This window comes from Ammospiza caudacuta, chromosome 16, assembly GCF_027887145.1.
Source record: "Ammospiza caudacuta isolate bAmmCau1 chromosome 16, bAmmCau1.pri, whole genome shotgun sequence".
Lineage (NCBI taxonomy): Eukaryota > Metazoa > Chordata > Aves > Passeriformes > Passerellidae > Ammospiza > Ammospiza caudacuta.
In genome coordinates, this window is record NC_080608.1 from 7,948,264 (window position 1) to 7,972,117 (window position 23,854).

Genomic DNA, 23,854 nt, shown 5'->3' on the forward strand with positions numbered 1-23,854 from the left:
TTAGTCCTTTTGAATTTTTAATAGCTGCAGGTGAACATATCCAGTATGAAAAATCAGATTTTTGTGAGCATCAAATTGCCTTTAAGTTTGTAAATTCTACAAAGGTTTTGCAATGCAGAACAAAGTGGTATATATTCAAAGAAGAAATTAAATACTTCAGGAAAAAGAAAAAACAACACCCCAAGAGAGCTAAAAAGCTGCTTATGCCCACATACCGTGAAAAACCTGAAAGCTATAATGCATGGCACGTTGGGACAGGATCATGGATTTGCTACAGCTCACTTTTCTGTTGAAAGTGGGTGTGACCCACCAGAAAGTCAGCAAATTACAGTCCTTTCTCAGTGCTCAAGATTTTCCCCCTTCCCCAAAGACACTGAAGATTCACAAAGCTGAGGGTTTTGGGTGGGCTCAGGCTTTATGAAAGAGCAGCAGCTTCTACAGGAACAGGGGGATCCCAGGTCCTGGGAAAAGCAAGTGACACCTAAAGCCACTGATGGCATGTTTACAACCCATGTCCTTACAGGGAAGTCTGTGTCTGCTCTGCTACAAATGAATTTTGACTCCACTTAGTCTATGGGCTTTGGTCACAGATTTCAAAGGAGGCCAGGATGTTTCTTTCAGGTTTTGAAAGGCAGACACCCAGCTCCCCTTCCTCCAGTCAACACACAAAGTGAGAAGAAACACCAGCATTAGGTTTGCTATTTTTTTTCCCCTTTCAGCAGCTTTTATCGAGTACCTGACTGCCTGGAGTCACTGCTGTGTTATTTCTAAGGCTTACTTCCAGCTTACTCCTTGACTTGTGTTCAGCACAGACAGGCCCCCATTTCTCAATGGGGACTGTGTCTGCTGACAAACAGCAGGGAACAGGACACTGAATGACAGAATAATGGTCCTGCAGGAGCAGACAGCATCTGGTCAGTATACCATGTAATCTAGGGAGAGCAGCACAGGGGATAACAACTATGGTGCAGTTGGGTTTTGTTCATTTTCCTCTGGCAGCAAATGCATTTTGAGACAATTTTGTTCTTCTTTCAGCCCCTCTGAGGGGTGTGTCTTTCTTCACAAAGGTGTTATCAGACTTTTAGGACTCTCCTTGGAACTCCTTATGCCAGTGGTCTGTTGCTCATTTCTGAAACTGAAAGCAAGTAAAAGACTGAGCACATTCTCCAGGGTATGATCAGACACTTCCCTCTCCTACAAGCACGACTACAATACCCATGTTACACTGCTAGTATAAACACAAGATGAACTATGATGTTTTGTACAGTGTTCCTTGCTGGATGGCAGCAGCAGTGCAGCAAACAGTGCTTGGAACTTGAACATCATTCAGCAACTATAACTCAGTTACTTCAGGCTGTTTATCCAAGAAACCTCCAAGGGGCATCTGGTTTGACTCTAGGATTTCTAGCTACAGTTTGTCAATTGCAAAGCTGAAAAACCTCATGTGAGACATCTAAGAAGTAATTGTGATAAAGAGCAATATGTCCTTTCTCAAGGAAAGGCCCAGCAACTTTTCTTTTTCTGAAAGCATAATGACAGCTCCTTATGCTGACCAGGAATTAGATAGCTTTTTCAAGCTATTATTGCTTACAGGGGCAAATTCTGTTCCAATACCAATTTTCACTGAGCTGAATGGTGGCTATGCAGCTGCTCTTTAGTTAATTCAGTTTCTGTCTGCTGCTCTAAGAATTTTTCTCACACTGTGGTGGATGTGCATAGATTTGAGTGTTAATATTTGCTTGGGGTACCCTAAATAACAATGTTGGTGGCACAAGAGAACTGTCATTGCTTACAGCTAAATCATAAACCAGAGGAAAAGCTGTTCTGGCCTGTCTCTGGCTGCCCAGGAAGAGACTAGAATGCTGAAATCCTGCATTTAATTTAGAATAGTACCCAAAGAACTTACACTGGAAGAACGAAGGGTCTCATAATGCATATAATCCTACTAAATAAATAGTTCAAGGAATAGTTTAAATAAAGAGTTTAGGAGAGTAAATAAGGTGGAAAATGTCTGGACATCTGAAGCAACAGCCTCAAGGTGCTGTGAAGGTCAGCCTTGCTTTGCCAGCACACATCAGCTCTCAGGTTTAGACATTCTGGAGAAATTGTATGATGTCATTGTCTGTCAAATTAACAACCCCAAAGAAAACAATCTGAAGGGCACTTTGAGAGCTTTGAAGTTTTGCAGGGGACCTGAAAAAACATGTTCTCTGATTGTGAAAAGGGACTTTATTCTAACCTCCTGTGAAGTGTGGGCTGAATGAAAGCTGCCTTACCATTTCACCTTCAGCATCTGCTCAAACCTCTCAGGCAGTGGATTGCCAAAGCTCTCTGGGAGAAACAGGGTCAGGATCCCAATCAGCACAGTCAGGCTCCCCATCAGGATGTAGGGTAGGAATCTGTCATAGGCACCTGGCAGAATACACAACATTCCAACAGTACTCAATGTCCACAACTGACAAACCCACATGTAAAATTTATATTCCAGACATTGCTGTAATGCAGAATTAATTGGAATAATTAGCTGAATGATTCATCAATATCAAAGGTGAATCCAAAGCTGAATTACATCTATTTCCTGCCGGCAAAGGGACTTTTCAATTTTAAAGCTTCAGAACGTGCTCTTGGATGGCCACAGCTACCATAATTTTATGCCAACCCCCACACTTGTGTAGCAGCCAAAAGTTTAGGTAATTTTTTTTGTTTGATTGGCCTTTTATATTTTTATATTTTCAACTGCTTTTTTTAATACATTTTCAACTGGAATAATCAACATCTTTGCAAGGCAATAGCTCTGCTGGAGCCTTCAGTACCACACTGTCATCAAGAACCAAATCCTCTGCTAAATAATACAATATGAGGGAATAAAATTGCTTGTAAGCAGTGAAGCACTAATCACTGCCTGAGATCATACACCCTGCTGGGCTGATGCAAAAGAAGGGAAGGGACCAGGTCAGCTGGACAGGTCAGTTCCAGACTAAGAGCTCATTATTGGGGAACTGCTTTAAAGCCTTCCTTGCTGCAAAGGGAGAGAACATCAGGCTTTCCAAGACACACATGAGGCTCTGACCTTAGTCTACTCAGAAAATTATTTTGGACATGAATGCAGCAGCCTCTGCCAGCAGCCTCAAGCTGGCACACAACTGTTTAGGCAGGATGCAAGATCCTCAAGTCACAACAGCACAGCAATGAAAAGGTCTTTCAGAAAAGGGATTAGCTAGGAGTTAAAGTATTGAAGATAGAGAAAGTACCAAACTGGACTTGAAAGCTTTATTTTATAGCTAGGATAGAGCAATATGCTTTATAATGTATGGAATAAACCCAGAGAGGACCTCTGGGTATGTCTCACAGAGCTGAAGTTTGTGATCTGATCTCCTCTGTGTTTTTCAGCTGGATGAATGGCAAGGTCCTAATTTAGCTGTAGCAAATAGCAGCAGCTGACAAGTTTCTCCTCAAACCTCTTAAAGTTTAAGAAACTATTTTGATGCCTGGAAAAAGATTTTTTTAAAGATTGAACCCATGAATACCTGGGAGAAAAAGACCCACAAATCCACAAAAAAAAAAGGAAAAAAAAAAAAAGAAAGCTATTTTGTCAACATTTCTCTCTTAGTGCTGCAATGGAGACTGAAGACCTTAAGAAGAATCACAGTCGTGCTGACCCTTTCGCTTCACATTTGCACTGTACAAGCATGAAACTAAGACAAGGTATTTTCATCATTTTTGGTACAGTGTGTTCCAGTTACACTGGAATGCAGAGGTGAGTCAACACTGATTAGTTACAGATAGTAATCTCCTGTCCACTTTCCTGCCACAGAGAATCAGCAGGAACCCCTCAGCAGTACACCAGCAATGTTGTGTCAAAGCCAGAAAAGTCAAGCTCATGTTGTATCAAAGATCTCAGCAGGAAGCAACACTCATTAGGGGCAGAGAGAGCTTGACATGGGTCCAGTAATGGCAGAAGGAAATAAATCATGTGTGAATGAAAGAAAGAGGAGATTGAGCACCCCAGACTGAACAGAAGGTATTCACTTTCACCCTTAGTCCCCTAACATCTATCACTCTTTCCTGTCTGCAACATGAGTAACTTGTATTTTATGTATTAAACAAAAAACCAAACCAAACAAAAAAATATTTGTCAGTTAATATATGAGCAGCACTCAGAATGTGATGGCATTGAGTGTCAAAAAAAGCCTATGAGGAAACTAATAATTCTGCTTACAGAAATATTGAGCAATAGGAAAAAGCAAAATGAATGAATGCTGAGATGGCTGGCTTAGAAACTTAAAAAAAATTTTAAAAACCCACTTCAAGTAAACACACTTTCATGCCACTTAACCTGTATTTTTTCCATGTATTACTTTAGAGAGCACAAATCCTGGGAATGTTTGGATTCCCACCTGCCAACATACCCATCTCAGGATGCACAGGGACAGTGCCATGCAATGAATTTCCTACTGCAATGTTTCCTTACTTGCAAGACCACTTCTTGTCACACTCTCCTGGAAAACTATGTGGCATCCCGAGATGTGATTATCATTTCAGCCACTCTGCTTGCACAGTTTATAAACTTCATCATTGCATTGGAGCTTCAGGGATACACAAATGGTCCCTAAAGGAATGAAGTGCCTGATCCTTCTGTGAGGCCCAGGGACCTCCGCTTAATTTCTACCATGTGTGAACTCACACCCAAGCTGAGAGAAAGAACTGGAAAGCCAACAAGTGAAGGCACTTCAAGCTGAGCCTGCACTGCAGAAGCCCAGACAACTTCTCTGTTGTGGCAGTTGTGTGGTGCAAGGCAGGAAGAAGGAGATCTCACCCAGGTAAACGAAGTAAGGAGCGATGATGCTGCCCAGCCTGGAGGCCGTGGAGGTGGCTCCCACTGCCATGTTCCGCACCAGCGTGGGGTACAGCTCCACGTTGTAGACATAAAGCATTGAAAACGCAGCTGTGATGCCAAACTTCCCAAGCATCACCAGGCCAACAGACAGGACATTAAGTTCTGGAGGAGAAAAAATAAAATCAAGGTGAATAAACAACACCCTGTGCTTATTACCTGTATTACTTCTACATCTAAAAGACTGTATTACTGTGTTTTTCCAAAAAGTCACAAATTGGGCGCTTTAGGTTATTTTAATTATACAAAGTATTAATCTCATTCCTAGATGACTCCAAACTCCCCACTAAGCATAATGTAGATGCTCAGGTTATTTTGTATTTTTCAGATTTTAGTTGTCTTCAAGTAAAACAGCATTCTTGAAATGGAACAAAACTCTGGATTACACAGCAATAAACTACAAGCTTGAACCCACCCCTTTTTCACAAAATCCTGTGGAGATTTACACACAGGGAAATCCGGATGCAGATTTTTGTAGCCTGGAAGCACAACCAGATAAATCACAGTACACTTTCAGCTTTCATTGTAGAACTTGGTTCCCCCTGAACTATATAAAGCTCAGTAATTTGACACAATAAATGAGAGTTGAGTGTGACTCAGCATATACAAATGCAAAATAAACAACCTAAGGCTGCAAGGGATCAGCATAAACTTGACCTCGAATTCTAAATTTGATCCAGTAATTTTGCAGTACTGTTACACAGTACCATAACATATTTTGAATGTTTCATATACTTAAGTCACATGTTATTTTGTACCTGCAGGAACCAGCTGAATGAAGAGGACAACACTTCCCCCTAAAAACAAGGTGCCAGATAAGGAGTAGCGCCGTGGGAGGGAGCGGAGGAGAAGCCAGGCGATCACATACGCTGGAACTTCAATAACAGCTGAGAGGAAACAGTTGACATAGGCATTCCCATGCCAGTCTGGAGTGCTGAGGGACAGGCCAAAGTAACCAATTGATGTGAAAAACCTGAGAAAAGCAATAAAAACAAATTATTCCAGAAACAGCAGTCTCTGAATGCCTCCAGTGTTGCCTCAGATGTCGTTACAAAAATAGGATACCGCAAAGCACCACCACAGGCATTGTGGCTTAAAAAAGTCTCAGTGGCAACCCCCTCTTTCTAACTCTGTCATCCCATTCAGTGATCATATCCACAGCAGCTTGAAGACACCTCAGATTTCTCTGTCCTTCCTGCATACACTACACCAAGTAAAAAGCTTTGTGGAAGTTGTTCACAGAGGCTTTTCACTGCAATGGACTCAACAACGCAATGACACGCTTGCAAGCTTCCCAAGCCAACTACATTCCTACTTGCAGCTAGTGTCGGGATCTCCCACCCTCGGCAGTTCTGTTATATCTTATTTAATCTTCACAGAGAGCTGGATGTTCATGTTTCAGATCTCAGGAGTGCCTTACCAAATGTGCTAGCCAGTTCCTTTCTGCTGGAGTGAATATGGACAGAAAGAGTTCTGGTTTGTCTATACAGCATTATTAGGTCCTCATTTCTCATGGCTGCCCAGGCAGGGACCAGGATCTCACTGAGATGGGCACAATACAGAACAGAACAAAAATGCTGGCCATGGGTCTGGCTCTTGTTATGTTACTGAGTTGCTGCCTTTGCTTCAAGAAAAATATTTATCTTCAAATAGAGATTACAGAGATCGGGAGCATTAAAAAAAAAAAAAACAAAACAAACAATGTACGTAAAAATATAGAAGTTGTTACATATAGTTTTCTAACTATTTTACATCTGAGTCAAGGCTACTGTCTCCATATTCTGGTGTATTAATGCAGTGTGGTTGTGAAGACACTGAGGGCCATGTACCAGCTCCAGACCACTGGAGCTCGACTCTGAGGCTCAGACTTATTATCTAAACCCGTGGCACATGCCCTCAAATCAGGAACTGTTCTATTGCCTGGGTACTTTAGGAATACACATTTCCTTACCACAAAAGTAATGACATAATAGTAATAGTTGCAATGTTTCGGGTTCGAAATAGGTCCAGAAGGATAGCCTTCTGCTGCTGCTGGGGCTTCGAATCCTGCATCTGAAGGAAAAAGGAAAACAAAACCAAAAAAATTCCCACACACCTAAGAGCATAACAACCTCTGCTACCCACAGTCCAGGCAGTTACGGAGTTATGGCTATCAGGGGATAAGTGGTCAGCCCAAGGGCCACTTCTGCACCAGGGAGCACAGTCCTTAGTGGAGCTTGTCCTTGCACCCAGCTGTACTCATGGGAGCTTCCACTGCACCATGAAGATTAATTAGAAAGGAGAATCAGCTGAGCAGGCAGATGAGTTAACGTTTCCTTAAGGATCTCACATGGTACTTCCAGAAGTAACCTCAGTACCAGAGGCATTGTTCTGTCCATTCTCTGCACTGTCCATTCAACTCTCTCAAACCTTCATAAGTGATGGGAAATTAATGTAGGAAATCAGCCAGTTTTTGCTGCCTGCCAGCACCCTGACAGGGAGAGAAACAGATGAGAAAGGTTGGTGAGGTGGCCAGGGCACATCACAGCAGCATCCACCACCTCAGACTGGAGATAGAGGATCTAGTTTGAGGCTTGAAGCAGGAATCTTCTGGATGGCATTAGGGTGCCATTCTGCCTGCACACTTTGCCCTTGCTGGGGCGAGGCCAGAACCTGTGGCCAGGCTTCCCCCAGGCCCAAAGAACAAACCACCCTGCTTCTCCCTACAGGACTATCCAGGAGATACCCTTTCCTAAGAATAGATGATGGTTTCCCAGGAGTGTCTTTCTATTAATGTTTGAAAAATACTTCCAACATGAGACTTAGCATGCAGACATCTTCCTCAGGCTTTTTTTGACAGACACTTTGGCACACAAAATTTCCATTAAGCAGATGAGTGTCTCCTTGGTTTATGAAAGCATGCAGGAATGATAAAACGCTTCAATCCAAAAAAGTCATCCCCAGTTTGAAAGACATCTGAGGCCTGGCTGTGAAGTAAGAGCTGGTGTAGAATGAGCTTCACATAATGGGAACACACGCTTCAATTTACACGAAAACTTCCACTTGGGAAAGAAATCTTCAGCCAAAATATAAGTGTGACAGTCAAGTGATGGATCCTGCCCAGGGGAGGGGTAACTCGCAGCATCTTTGTCCTGTAGCCATTGCAGAGGAGCACACGGTGCTTTGCTTCCTGCTCTCTCTGCCACAAAAGGAAGGTGGCAGTATAAGGTAGCAGAGGAAGATCTGACCTACAGACACAGGGTCATTGCTGACGCAGGGCTGGAGGAGTCTTTGCACAAGAAAAACCTCTGTGAGGAGCTCCAGTGAGGGCAGAGCCAGCAGACGGAGAGATGAGCACAGGAACCAACCATCCCACTGTGGCTGTGCTGCTCCCTGCTGCTGGGCTGCCAGCTTTCACCAGACTTTCTTCTTTTAACCAATAGATATGAAATACAGAAAAACCAGTTTTGAAGAAGAGCTTGATTTTCTTCCCTGTCTTCACTCACATCATGGTTTTCAAGTCCCCTTGTAGCACTCAGGTGCTTTGGCTGGTTTGGGCAACCTGAGGAGCCCCTCAGGCCCCACACAGACCCAGCTCGTGTGGGTGCTGGTTCAGGGTCATGCACTCAGACCCCTGCAAAGGGCTCTTGCTAAACTGCAAACTGCTACAAAAGCACCAAACTGAAATGGGCACAACACATTCTCCTTGGGTTTTTGCAGTGCCCAAAGGACGAAGCAATCTGGGTCACCCTTGCTTTGAAAACCACAATAAACAACTGCTGAGGAAGAGAGTTTTACTGTGAAAAGCAAACAAATAAAACCTCCCTCTGGGTTCTCACTTTGATCTCTTTGATCACTTTGCTAACCCAGCACTTACCACAGGCCAGCAGCCACTGCCAACCCAAGAGCTCTGCTGGCATTTCCCAACAAGTCAACCAGCCAAACAGGGAAGTGCCAGCGAGGTAAAGCACCAGGATGTGTGGAACATACCTCTGCAGTGTCAAAAAGCACAGCTGGGGCTGGAATGCCATTCATTTTTGCAGCCTTTTGGATAATAGCTTCTGCCTCCTTATATCTTCCCTGGGAGATCAGCCACCGAGGAGACTCAGGAATGATCCTGTAATAAGTTTCAGAAGAAATGATTCAATGTTTCCCCACAAGTAACAAGTTATAAATAACATATTTATAGGAGTTACACTCAGATCTCACAGATTGCTTGCAGCAGGAGACAGCCAGCACAGAAGCGTGTGGGCAGTGTAATTCAAATACATGGGACCTATTGCCATGCTAAAGTAGATGCTTTGTCCTCAATGGGTTTTTTTTAAGGAATAATTGATGTCCACCAGGTGTCACCAGATAGACAAAAAGGATGGGAGCAGCTTAGCCAGTGTGAATAAAAAATATTCTTAGGAAACTGCACACGATGTGGAAATGCTTTAAATATGCACAGTGTGTATTTGAAGGTTCTTATATACAAACCTCACCATGTTGCCACAGCTCTGAGGCAGATTCTCCCAGGCACAGGGCAGGGGCAGTGTCCCCTTGCAGAGTTGATGACATTCTCTAATCAATTACAGGCACACGTTGAATGAATTAACACCAAGCACAGGACAGAAAACTTTAACTTTCCTTAACTAAGTCCTTTGGTATTAACAGATGCTATCTTGCTCCCTTTAGCCAGCAGCACTTTTTCCTCTCCTTGGAAAAAAGCAGGTCAGGCACTCCTTTTCTGATGAGCCCCAAAGACTGACTCAAAGCCAGGTCAATAATTAAAAACATCAGATGATTTATATCTGATCAATAATCATTAATGGGACTTTCTGTAAGATGAGCTGCTCCACTGCTTTACTTACTGGGAAAGCTGAGGATCTTGAGACTGCAGAGATAATTCAGGGAACCTTTTGGAGAATTTGGAAGGGAAATGAGTGAAGGAGCAAGAACTATACAGAGCAGAGGGACTTGTAAATCACATAGCCTGTGGAAGCAGTGGGTCCACATGCCAAAATGCCAGCTAACACCAACCTGCCTTGGCAGAGCTTTGCCAGGGCACCTTGATCCTCATCTACCCCCACACAGGCCCCAAAGTGCCATCAGAGGAAGTTTTTTGGCACTTTTAAGTGTAAGCTTTTAAAAGGCCTGGGAATTCCCAGCCCATAGATTTCAAAGCAGGACTCTGAAGCTGTGCCTTGGGGACAATTTTCCTGTGCCTCACAGTGCCTGTTTTACAGCAGACATCTGAGAGGCTCCCACCCAGAACCAGGCTCCCCAGAGAACAGCTGCTTGGCACAGAGGGAAATGCTGCTGTGATGAAGGAATTTGAAACACTTCAAGTGAAATAAGCAAACTGACCCTTAAACAGAATCATACTGTCTTTAAAATCCAATGACAGCAGAGGTGGAGCTGAAAACCATTTTCAAGGTTTGGTTTGAAGACTGAGGTTTAAAAAAAAACCCGACTAACCAACAAACCATCAGCAGATACTTCTAACAAGACTGGGACATGCAGGAGGTGTTTTAGACTATAGAAGTCTGGGTGTAAATCACTCAATTGTTATAAAGGTCCTAATTGCTCACTTACAGATATAACTTTTTCAAGACAGCAAAAAGAAAGGAGTTCCCTGAATAATATGAAAGGACTCTTCCTGTTGTGAATTATTCTTAACTTAAGAGTGTGAGTGATGTGTTGCTTTTCCTTTCCTATTTTTAAACACCTGTCCCTTTAGAAAGGCAGCAAACAAACACTGCTATCTGCCTTTCTTCCGTGCTTGTCCAGCCAAAAAGAGCAAGGCTTCGAGTACACAGCACCAACGGGGTTCTCTAGGTAGTTACTCGACTTAAAATTGGCAAGAAACCTCAAACAAAAAATATCCCCTCAAGGCAGAGCCTTGTGACTCGGTGAATAGAAGAGCGCCCCTCCTCCCCGACCAGCACAGCGAGCAGCGGCGGGAGGGGAGGGGAGCGTGGCCCCGGCACGGACTCACCACCAGAGCGGGATGCAGAACAGCCCCGGGACAGTGAGCGCCAGCAGCAGCATCCGCCAGTCTCTGATGAAGTAAGCAAACAGTGGCAGCAACATGTAGCCAATTGCAAAAAATATGCAAACTCCTAATGTAGAGAAGAGAATACGAACTGATTTGCCAAGAATTTCTGTGCCTGTTTAAAACAAGGGAGGTTGGATTAGCATTTTAACTCTTTGGTTTCAAGCATGACTTAATACTTTATTGCATTTACAAACAACAACAACAAAAAAAAGCTAAACAATCTTAGAAAAGAGCAGCACAGCACAGACATGCCTATACAGAAATGCTGCTGGAAGTATTGGGAACCTTCAGATAAAGAAGCTACTTCTGTTTGCTTTGATTAATGCATTGGGAGATACAGATAAGGACAGGCATGGGGGATGGCTGGCAGACTTCCAGGTGCCTTCCCCACACACTCATCCTGCTCCTCCACTTAACCCATCTGAATTTAAGATTAATTCACTGCTGGGCACTTCTGAAAGAGCAAAGGTCTGAGCACAGCAGACTGGCATGGGATGGAAGGATGTGAATTTACAGTCAGGTGAGGTGGAAACAAATTTCCCACCTATTTTTGGGAACAGAAGGAAGGTTGGAATGTTGGATGGGCACATCAGGGGCTAAAGGACAGAACCAGGGAAGATGCCATCCTCTAGTAATGTTGCTGTTCCAGTGGCCAAGCAGCAGTCAGGGAAAGCATCCTACAGCCATTGCACCATGCAGCAACCTAATATCGAGTCATGATAACTCAGACAGTTCTAAGCCTTCCACAGCACCTCAATTCTTTTATTATAAAACACCCAGCCACTCCTTAGCAGAATGCAGTGAAGCCATCAAGTCCACCTCACTTCTCCTTGAGCTCTCAGGCCCTGGTGTGCAGAGCTCTCCTTCACATCAGGAGCGCTGCAAGGGCCATGACTGCCACAGTTTGATCTGGACTTAATTAAAACACAAATGACACTGAGTGAACTGAGGGTCACAAAGTGTGGAGAGTGTACTTGGGCTGTGTATCATGACAAGAATTCCAACACTTATTATTGCAGAGGAAATGGAAAAAAATACCCAAGACTGGAAAACCCTCCTATTTGATAGCTAAATGAATTCTCATTTCAGAAACCTGGAGTAACTGAATAAAGTCACAGTAAAAAAACATGAAAATAAGAATTTGCTGGGCCAAAATGAATGTGTGGGGATAAATTATACCATCTTCCTCTTGACTTGCTATTGTTTAGAGAGGCTTTCTTGGGAGAGGTCTGATACTAGAAACACTGTTTTAAGCCTGTTAAATGTTACATTACAATTTGTGTCAATTCAAAGAGAGTACAAGATGATGTCTCTCCCGCCTTTTCTCTTCCCTCATTCTCCTAGCCATGCAGTAACAGTTCTTGGATAATACCAACATGCTTTCACAAACCTCTGCAGTGTTTTACAGCCCCAGAACCTGAACACAACAGTTTTGAGCACAGAGAACAACTGAGACTAAATCTATGAGAGAAATTGCACAGCATGGTTGAAAACACCCTAACATTGACTACAGAAGTTCACCAGCAGCTCAGGAGGAGCTATTTCCACGAAGGTGGGCAACAGTGCAAAGGGCTGCATGAGCCTGGGTGGCTAAGGATGCTGAAACAGGGTCTGAGCTGCACATGGGGAGGCAACAGAGGTTTGGATGCTGAGAGTTTGAGTGACAAGAGAAACTGTGCTGAACTTGGGAAAAGACCCACGGCACTCAGGGATGGAGGGTGCCAGGGCTGCAGCACAGCCAGGGTCAATGGGGCCTTTGTAGGTGCTGGTGTCACTGCTGCCCTGCCAGGCACAGCTCAGCCCTGCCTGAAACAAGGGGAGCATCTCCAGCACATCCTGTAATCGTGATGGGCTTTCTAAAGGAGGTACTTTTTTTTTTATGGGTATAATCTCCTATTCAGTACCTCATGTGCAGCTTCCTGGAAGCTCCTGGGTCTGCCTTGCCACAGGCAGAAGTCACAGTGCTTATGGGAACAGCTGGCTGTGGAGTGTAGGGTGGGAAGGACCACCCTCTGTAAGTACCTCCCTCCTTACCCATGACAGGCAGCTGATGGCTCACTTAAACGAAGAAGCTAAAGTCTAAGTTAGTTTAGATTAACCCTGCCCTTAGAACCAGCCTCAAGGCTGCGGGGGAGTGGCAGCACTGCTGCCAAGTGCCCCAGGAATCTGCCTCTGCTCCCTGGCAGGCACAGCTGAATGTGCCCCTCTGCTCCCTGGCAGGCACAGCTGAATGTGCCCCTCTGCTCCCTGGGAACCACAGCTGCTGTGGCAACTCTACCGAGGAGGGATGGCAGAAGAGACAGCCCAGTGGGGTTGGGCCAGCAAATGACAGCTAACCCACTAAACAAGCCTAATGGCACCAGGGAAACCCAGTCCCCTCTCTCAACAGAAGGAACATTTGTCCCTTGGGGTGTTCCTGGCCCTCCCTTCCAGCTTTGTTTCTGCTGAGCACTGAGACAGCATCCCAACCCACGTCCAGCTGTGCCCCCCATTCCCAGGGGAGCTGGCAGATAAATTCCTGCCTGATCAGAACCTGCACCTCTGTGCTACACAACACCCATGTGTTTCCACAAGGATTTTCAGCTTTACCCAGTGCTGTACCTCCCAGCCTTCCCATGGCAGGCATTTGCTCCTGCTCCATCAGCTCCACACTAGGATTAAACTACCAGGACAGTGGGAGCAGTGGCAATTGTGACAGCAGTGGCAGGAACAGTTACAATGGTGATGGTAACAAGGGATCTCCCTGCTGACAGCCTGACCTTAACCCTCCTCCCTGTGCCACAGGCAGCAGTGACTCCTGGCTGCCTGGGGACACAGTGCTGTATCCTGTTCATAGCACTGACTTCACTTTATGCCCTTCTCAACTGTTTTTTCCCCCATTAAACCTCATGGGGTAGGAAAGACCAGCATTAACTAGTGTTGTACAATTTTAATCTAGCTCACATTACAATCTACAAATTGTAATGTTGATACCAGGGGTTTAAAACCAGCCATAAATATATATTTATACAGACTTTAAAGACAGCAAATCTCAGTTTCCCCCCTGAGACCTGCATCACTCATCCCCATAATCTGCCCATGCTGTTGCCTTTCCTGAAACCCCCGTGTCCAGTGGGAGCCTCTGTGGGGTCCCCTTCCCATGGAGTCCCTTGTTCCCTGCAGGGTCCCCAGGCCATGCAGCTGCTGGGTCTTTATTCCTACACTCTCCATAGTAAAGAAAGCAAAAAATCTTCCAAAACTTAGGTATTTATCACTATCTCAACATTAAGAACAATGATTTTATGGCTAATGGGGCTTTGGCACCAGCCAGCTCCTCTGCTCTGGTCCCCCTGACACTCATGGTACCTGGAAATTGCTGGTTTGCTCCAAGGCTCTGCACGCAGGTGTGCACTGACCTCTCTGCAAAGGGTGCAGAGGGAGGCAGAGATGAACCCAAATGCCTTCTGTATCACAGACCTGCTGCTGCTAAACCCTGGACACTGCCTTGAATGTTTCCTCCAAAGAGGAATGAGATGGATGTTTATTTAGATTCTTCCTGCTCTCTTCTTTTTCTCTAAACCTACAGAAAATATAGGCTTGAAGAATCACAGAGCAAAAAACCAATCGTTCTGGCCTAAAGTAGGAATTTTACCAGTGCAGATTTACCACTGTCTAATTAAATAATCCAGGTTCATAGGGAAAAAAGTAACAGTACATTAAGCAAACATTGAATCTAATGCAAATATATTTATACCCAAAATGAAGGCCACCACGTAGTTAGAGATCTGTCCCATCCCCACAATGAGAAAGAGCACTGTGAACATCTCCCAGCTGGTGGAAAAGATCTGCAGGAAGCTGAAGCCAGTCTGCACAGCCATTGTCAAAAAAAGGATATTCTTCCTTCCAAACCTTTGGTAAAGAAAAAGATTATTAGTGAAACAGCATGGATTTACGATGGGGGCTATGCAAGAGGGCACATGGGAGAGCAAACATCCAATCTCAAGTTTGGCATCTTAGCACAAGCTGAAGTTCTGTTCATCTTAAAGAATTTTATTATTTTCATATGCACTAAAGAATATTAAAATTTCCAAGACCCACAAGACAAACAGAGAAGAAAAGCCATGAGCAGAAACTTCAGAAAGCCACGAGACAGAGATTAAGGAGACCAGGCAACAGTACAATAGGGAGACCCATGCAAACTGCAAGCCACACACCTGAAAGTGAGGAAATGATGGATTTTAGGCTACTGGCACCTATACTTTGCAACACCATTATGCTTTGAGTGTGCTAGGTAGCTTTGTCAGCTGGTTATGGTCTGAGTTGCCAGACACACTGCCCCCTTTGTCTTACCTGTTTCTCTGCATTAGGATTATGTGGCTTGTGGTCCTGGAGAGGCAGGACAAGCTCAGGTTTTCATACCTGTGGGCACAGATGCTGCACAGGCTGCCTCACCTGCTGCCTGCAGCAACCCCTCACTTGGAAAGGGTGGCAGGCATGGGGAAATCGCTAAGGGACAGGCTTAGATCACAACTCTTTACTGACAAAAGCCCCAAATAATCCAAGGAAGCTCATGTGGGAAGGCATGAGCCAGGCTCTCAGTGGCTGTGCTGCCACCAGGGCACACACACTTCCTCAAATGCTCCCACTGGGAAATGGCACCACTGGGATTTAGTGATTATCTCATCTCCCTTTCAAACAGTAACACCATCTGACTTCTGCACTGGGGCAGGAGTCAGGAGATTAAATTCAGATCACATGGAATTTAATGCTGGAGGCTTTAGGATTAAGACTCTCAGTGAGTTTTGAAACCCCTCCACTAAGCACCCAGAGGAACACTGCTACCTTATGACATCCTCATTTCCTGAGAGCAGTCAGAGCAGGACCAGAGATCTCATCATATGGCTATGGACACAGGACTGAATGGAGCAGAGATTTGCACAGGAAATGTATATTCTGCATTCAACACTTGCAAGGCCAAAACCTCCACACTGCTGAGACAATTATCAAATGCCTGTAATTACTTTTTTACATTTATATCTAGTGAGATGCTATGACAACTGCTATCACTTTCAGGTTAACTTTTTTCCTTCCTCTCACATGTCCTTACTCTGTTTCCACCAAACCATCTCTCCTATGCAGATTCCATTCAAAGGGCAAATTCCTATCTTGCAGCTCTAGGAAGGGATTATCAGTTAATGTGCAACAAAACCAGCATCTCTAAACTACTAAAAAGACTGGATAAAGAAACAAATGGGAAGTGGGTTGTGAAGGGAAACCCACTGCATCAATCTGCAAAGCAGCCACATGGGCTCCTTGTGGAGATCAGTCCCTGGGCTCTGAAATGCCCAAGAGGGAGAAATCCTTCACCTGGGAGAGACCAGGATGGGATTTTTGAAGAAGCCAGGCCAGTAATCTAATTCAGATCAGAACTCAGAGCACTGGACATTTCACTCCCTTTGTTTCTCAAAACAAATGCCCGAGGTGTGCCCTGCCCATGGCATTACCTGTCTGAGAGCTGCCCCGAGATGAAGGAGCCGATGAGGACCCCCACAAAGAAGAGGGAGGTGGTCAGTGGGGCTTTCCAGTCGTCCTCACACACCAGGTTCCACTACAAGAGAAAGTTCTGTGCTCAGACACAGCCCCAGTGCTGTGCTGAGCCTCATCCAGCACAGGGGCTGCTGGCTGGAGACACACATATCTCCATGCAATGGAATTCTGTTTCCCACACTTCCACCCATCACCAGCACTGTTTTCTTGGCCAAGGTCACTGCTGGAACACCCTGCTTAAAGCACAGGAAAAAGAAGGGAAAGTGATTTTCTCCCCAGGCAACTCCATGAGAGCACCAGCAGCTGTCTGACACTGCCCCATTGCCTCTGGCCAGCAATGCCAAACCTGATGGGAGCCCATGTGTGCAGCTCAGGGGCTGTCCTGGACCTGCTTCCAGTACAATCCTCCCATCATGTGCCCACCAGACCCCTGGAGCTGGCTCCCCATGGTCCAAGATGATTCCACCAGTGAAACAGAGCAATGGAGAAGGGTAAAGAACCACCCCAGCTAAGGACAGCTCCCAGTTTACCTCTGCCAGCACAACACCAGCTGCATCTCTATAACTTCTGGGTCTGACAAAGCATGTGTAAGCAGACACACAGAATGAAATCTCTTTTCTTGCACTGATGTGTTACCAAATTCTGTTCCACCCCACCAGCTGCACCATTGACTTGCCACCCATCACTCACAGCCTCATGACTGCAGCTGGCTGTGGTTGCAGACTTAGGATAGGAGCCAGTGTGGAAACTTCCACCTAAAACTACTCATAACCTCAGACAAGGTTTCAAAAAAATAAAAATGGCATCATGAGCCTCTGTCCACTGAAGTTAGAGCTGAGCATGTCTCTGCCAAGGCTTGCTCCCTTGCTGGTGACTAATCTCCTGGCTAAGGCATGTCTGCCAGGAGCACTTAGGGAGAGGCTTCAAACATGTCACTCTCAGATCAGATAATTGTACCACAATGGTAAGCTAGTTAGATCACAGATTAAAGCATGGCATCATTTTAATAATTAGCCACGCTATCAGAGAGCAGGGGCATTGCCTGTACCAGCAGCCACCGTTTCCTCAGAGAATGGATGGGCCAAGCACAGGCAAAGGCTTTGTGATGGAGCAGAAACCTGCCATCAGAGCTGCTCAGCCTCCTCACTCAACTGCAGGCAACAAGGAGCAGCCCTTGTGTTAGAGAGACACCCAGGTGCTGTCTGATGGCACCACAGCCCTGCCAAAAACAAACCACAGTGCATTGGTGGGTGAGCTTCACAGCTGCTGCAGAACAGGCAGGAAAACCCCAGAACAAGGGGGAAGGTGGTGTGCTTTGATGCAGTTGGCTTTGGACTATAATTTAGGCAAGAGATGCAATTAATGCCTATTTTCAGACAGAAAGAAGTACACTGCCATCAGAGGGGAGTCAAGTTCCTCTGCCCTTTGCCCAGCCTGCAAAGTAACACCAGCTACACAACAAAAAAAGAAGTTGAGGTTAAATACACAGCCCATACCTCTTCCTGAGAAACACACATGTCTTCAATGCAGGAACAAGGAGACCTGTGGACTAAAATGTGCCTCCAAGACCTTGATCTGATTAAGAACAAAGAGAACCCTGTGGCAGAATTTTCTGTAAGGTATTTTCTTGTCCCTGCTGGGAAGGGAGAAGTGGTGATGTGTGGGCCTGTCTGGGCACACACCTGCACTTATCTGCACTGTGTTTTGAGTAGGTGGAGGTTAGCATGTGGGTCAGGGGGCTCTGGTACATTCAAGGATGCTACCTGTGAAAAACAGATGCAGGGATCTGCTTCACCTGTGAAAGGAAACAGATTTCTGTAAAGAAAGTCAGTAGAAATCAAGTCCAGTATTTAAAACAAAGCAAAATTCAGCAACAAAAACCATGGCATTCAAAGTGCACTGCAGAGGTCTTTCACCTCATCCTGCTGCACCTTCCTTGCCCCTCTCAGGGAAAGCTGTTGAGTGACAGCATGACAGAACCTGCAGCTCATACAAACTATTGTCAATTATCTGTACTGAGCACCTTGCTCTGGGCCACCAGCACAGCACCTGCTCCTGGACCTTCAGACTTGAGTTGCTCGAGGTTAAGGATCAATGTTTTCAAAATGTCTCCATGGTGCCAAAGGCACTTTGGCTGTAAAATAAACCCAGCTAAATAATAACTTGCCCATGAAGCTGCATTACCCCCTTGGTGCCAAATGCCTCCTATCCAGGTGTTTGCTCCACTTTTTCCCATGATATACCCAGCAAAAATTCACTGTACAGGGTCAAGTCTTCCAGACTTGGGGGGATGTATAAAAAGCACACAGCAGCTGGCTGTCCAAAGAGGGGTTACTGTTTACAGGAACTCACTGCATTTGGCCAGAAAACACACAAACACATCAAATCCATCTGACTTTAAGTATACTTGAAGCTGCTGAGTGAACAATCCACCTATTTTAGCTCCAATATCACATGGTACCTGAGCAATACAGCCCTACCCTACAGCTACACCTCATCTCCCAAATTCCAGCTTCCCATCCCCACAGGCACTCACTCTGACTGAGGCTCATGCACAGTGATCAAACACATATAAACATGGTAAGGTCTCAGCTGTGCTTCAGTGTGTAGGGAAAGGTGAAATGTAGCTTGTTTTACCCCTTCCTCAGAGCTGCATCCTTCACAGACAGCACCAAGCACTCCACAGCTACAGGAGCTCCAGCCCAGCCACAGCAAAACTGCCTACGGCTAGAACTTCCAAAATGTCTCTACTGGGCTGGCTAATTATACATTAACCAGAAAATAAGTAATTCTGTAATGTCCCTAGTAAAGCAAACTGGGGAGCAAAGTTCATGTAAGATTCCAGGCAAGGCCTCTGAATGCTAGGAATAAGAGCTGTTCACGAACACTGTTATTAAATCATTTTATTCCCATCAAATCCCTACAGCCCTCTCTGACAAGCTCCCAGGTACTGCAAGAGCCAATTCTGCTAAGTGCTGCTGCCAGGAACACTGTAGATGGAGGAGCTTTCTGAAAAACTGAAATTGCTGGAGAAGGTGCCCTGACTGCCCCAAGTGCCCCCCTGCCAATCAGAAATCACTAATTAACCCCCTGAGTACAGCCCATTCACATCAGAGGAGAAAACACTAGTGGAGCCTGGTGTAAATGGGTGGGGCTGCAAAGCAGGGAAAATCTGAACTTGTTTCCAAGAGTAAAGCTGACCATGAATAACTCGAGAAGTGTTAATTATTCACAGATGGCCCCATCCTGCTCCCTGGGTACCAGGTCCAGCAATGACACCAGCTCTCTTCAGTGCACAAGTGACAAGCACCAGCACCTCCATACCTGAGCACAGGGTGGGCTTCCAGGGTGGGCAGGGCTGCTCTCCACTGATGGAAAAAACCAGAACAGAACAGAAAAGACCTTCAGATGCCTTCAAACCACAGCAATTTCTACCCAGTCTCTTGCCTCTGCCAGTCCCAAAGGCTTCTGGTTTCTACCATCACTAACATCAGGGCCAGGGCTGGGACAGGGACTGAGCAGGACGACCCAGGTGACAGAGCAGTAGCCCCAGCAGAGCCTCTGGCACTCCCTCTGCCCCTTGCAGGGGCTCCAAAGTGGTGTCTGGGATACATGCCATGCCCCAGTGCTGGAGGCAGCTCAGGGGGTCCCCAGAGAGCAGTGCTGGTGACAGCCTGGCTCAAGGGAACTGACTGGATCCTAATGCCTACTCTGAAGGGCAGAATCAGTGCTTGTCCTTGAGCCTCTAATTCATGTTTGATCTGAACATCATTATCTGGAAGTAAAAGAGAAGCAGATTAGTTCCAGAAAAGAATACCAATGTAACAGACCCCAGGAGCCTGCAATAGGAAAAGGAAACCCTGCAGCCCCTTCAGCTCAGCCAAGGGATCACTCTGGACCCCACAATGACTCACATTTCCACTTACTCACCATTACTCTTACAGCCCCTTTCTTACATCAGCCTGTCCCAAAGATCACCTTCACTTTCCCCCATCATCTCCATTTTAATACCACCAAAATGTCTCAGTCTGGGATTCTCTGGTCCCAGGGTTTAGCATGTCCTCACAGACCAAGTAACACAGGTGCTGAGCTGGCATCTCCCACTTGCCTTCAAGCAGCATTTAATAACAGGATTAAATGCAACTGAATGAATCAAATGAAGTCTCCAGCACTTAATCCTGTACCATCAAGTTCTGTTCTTTAATTGAGTTCTGAAGCTATTTCTTCACTAAGCTCTTCTGGTGGCCTGTCCTGGCTTGTCTTTCCTAATACAGAGAAAAATGTTTGGTACAAAAATAAGCATCTCAAATTTGTCTAAACTGCCTCTTTCCAGCATTTAATCAGTGCCTGTTTTCCTTGTTTTGAAACCAAATTCTGCATTTTTTCCAAACGTCCATGACAATTTTGAAACAAAGCAAGTATCCTTTTCCATCTGGCTTACAGATGGGAACCTGGCACTTGGTTTCCATCTCTGAATGTGCTATTGCCTCTCTGGCACACCCCAGGCCCCCAGGCAAACCCCACAGCTATGTCCCATCCGAATACTGCACAGAATGCTCTTGTCTGGCATCTTCCAACATAAATGATTTACTGTTCATTAAGAAGAATCACATTTCTCCTCCTTTTGCTTCATTTACTGCCTCTCCCAGAGCACGCACTGACTCTAAAACAGAGATAACAAGTTCATAGAGACACCAGGATAAACTGACCTCCCTCTGGCAGTGAGAGTGGCATTGTCTGTGCCAGTGGTGGCCACCAGGCACCTGCCTGGCAGCCGTGCCAGCCTGTGGGTTATGTGGGCAGCAGCTGTGACAGCCAGGCATGTGGGCAGCAGCCAGGTTTGCCCATGGCCAGGAGCAGGGCAAACCTCCCACGAACCCCTGCATTGATCTGATAGTGTGAGGGATCTCCAGAGACTGAGTACCAGTGCCAGCACAATGGCAAGTGTCACATGCGCCAGTGGTGCCCCTTTGAGCAGGTGACAGGAGGCTGACACCTCCTGCCCACATGCCAGGCACATGGCTGAGCCTATGCCTGCCCACCCCTGGCACGGACCCTCCTCCTGTGTCCTCAGGGCACAGACTCCTCGCCTCAGCACCAGAACCTTTCCTGGCTGTGCCATCCTCCGATGCTATTTTGGTGGCAGATGTTGCTGCTGAGTCACAGGGACCCGTGGGGAGGGATCCCCACCCTTTCCCTGTCACGCTCCCGAGGATGAGGAGGGTGGCCCCGGGCTGAAGGATCGCGGATCCTGCCTGCTGCCACCGCCTGCCACGAGGGCGAGCCTGTTCTTCCCTGAAACCCCTTACACAACGGGAACAGCAACAGCGCTCCTGCAGCTTCAGAGGAATCATCTCCCTCCTCCAACGGAGCTCCCCGCTCCGTGCCAGCGTTACGGAACAGCGCGGCTCTGCCTCCACACCCTGGCACGGCCGGAGGACACAAACAAGTGCTCACATTGCCCGGCACCACTGATGTTCCCCCGTGACACTGTGCACAGATGATGCCACTGCAGACAGAGCCTGACAAGCCGAGGGGACAGCCAGGCCAGGCTCCCGCAGGAGTGACCGCGGCACCTGCCGCCCGCCGGTCCCAGCGCTGACCGCCACGGAACACCGGCGCTCCAGGGAGCGGGGCAGCGAGGGTCCGCTCTGCTCCAGCCCCGGACAGCTGGGGTGTGTTTATCTGAACCTATCCGTGTCCCCATTCAACGCTGCACCGAGGACATGGGGCCATTCCATCACATAGAAAACTACCGGGATGGTCAGCGTGCGGCAGGAGGAAACTACCGGGCTTCAATTTTCAGCCTCTGCCTCCCTCTCCACACAAACCTGTCCCAGAGTAAAACCAGCTGACAAACACAGCTGGAACGGCGAGGGCGCGCAGCTCTTTCCTCAGCCTTTACCTCTCTCATCCCTCCCGCCCCTCGCAGCATCGTGCCCACCCAGACCCCTTCCCACAGGCACTTCACCCGATGGTTCCTGCTCCCACTTCGCCTTCCCCCGGGCAGAATGACAGGCCCCGGCCCCAGCACGGCCCGGGGTAGGGGTGTCACCGCACCTCGGTGATGATGGTGGAGCGATAGACATCGCGGCTGTACTCCCAGCCGTCCAGGCACGGCTCCTGCTCCAGCGCCTCCAGCTCCACGTCGGAGCCGGGTCGCAGCCCCAGCGCCGAGAAGTTGGCGAGCGCGGCCAGGCGGTAGCGGCGGCAGCGGCTCGGCACCTCCTGCCCGTCCCGCAGCTCCAGCGGGATGCTGGCGTTGCGCCACTCGCCGCTCAGGTTGGCCCCGCGGGGCACGACGCACCGGTGCTCGGGCGTGCCGGCCAGGAACACGACCGACATCCCGTTGAAGCCATTGGGAATGATGCTGGCGCTGAGCAAAAAGAAGACGAGGCGCTGGAAGCGGCCCCATTCGCCCAGGAAGGCGGTGGCCGCATCGTAGTCGCGCATGACGAGCGCGGAGCTCCGCGGGTCTTCCCCGGAGCCGCGCTCCGCGGAGGCGGCGCGGGCAGCCCCGCCCAGCCCGGCCCGGCCCGGCCCGGACCGGCCCCCGCGGGGCGGCGCGTCCCGGCCCGGCCGGAGGGCACCGGGGGGGCTCGGCCGGGCCCGAGCCCTGCCGACCCCGCCTCCCCGCGGCGGCATCCCCGGAGCCTTCCCCGGGCACCGCTTCTGCTCCGCCGCCGGCTCCGCAGCTTTCCCTAGGAGGCGTGTCCGGTTTTTTTCCATTTATTTGCCTGGGCAGCCGCAGCCGGAGCGGAGCGGGTGGTGCCGGTACCGGCACGGCGGGACCGGGCTGCTGTCTCGGCAGCTGCTGCCGGTGCGAGATCAGCGCCTGGTGGGAGCGCGGCGATGATTCCACCGCCCCCAGCCTTCCCCGAGGCCCGAATCCCTCCAGTCGGCGAGCCAAAACAGGCTGTCCCCTGTATTGGTGCTGCAAGATGGAGGCACAGCATCGTACCACCCCCGCGGGAGCGGAGCACAGCCGGGCATCACCAGCACCGTTAATGGACGGGCAGCTGGAACAGGAGCCGTCAGCTGGGAGCTGCCGGGCCGGCGGGGTCTCTCTGCCCGACTCATCCCACCAAAGGTAGCGACGTCAGTAATGGGAGCCCTCCTCCACACTGGCACAGAGTAAAAACAAGGACCAGACAGTGCTTTAGGAATCGAACGTTCTCACAGCCCCTGAAATCCCGTCCCTAATGCATCCCAGTGCTTTTTCCCAGCAGTGTTTACCCTCGGCAACAGACAAGGTCAGCAGCGTCTGCTCAGGGAGCCTGCAGCAGCTCTGGCCCCGAGAGAGGAGCTTTTAATATTCCCGTCTCCTATCCATTTACTATTCCTGCTCCACACGTGACTCTGGCTTTGCCCACAGTCCCATACGTGGATAGCTGTCAGAGCCATTTCAGAAATCC

The 23,854-nt window shown here is 47.6% G+C and overlaps 1 protein-coding gene across 1 annotated transcript; it reads right to left on the reverse strand.

The window, feature by feature from the left end:
* On the reverse strand, positions 1-22,892 carry SLC22A4 (solute carrier family 22 member 4). The gene is made up of 10 exons (XM_058815311.1): positions 22,500-22,892; positions 16,397-16,500; positions 14,647-14,801; positions 10,854-11,025; positions 8,864-8,990; positions 6,846-6,946; positions 5,653-5,867; positions 4,817-4,999; positions 2,277-2,412; positions 1-1,135 (listed from the first exon to the last, which is right to left on the reverse strand). The coding sequence occupies exons 1-10, from the start codon at positions 22,890-22,892 to the stop codon at positions 1,060-1,062; spliced, it is 1,662 nt and encodes a 553-aa protein (XP_058671294.1). The 3' UTR covers positions 1-1,059.
* Positions 22,893-23,854: the final 962 nt, after the last annotated feature.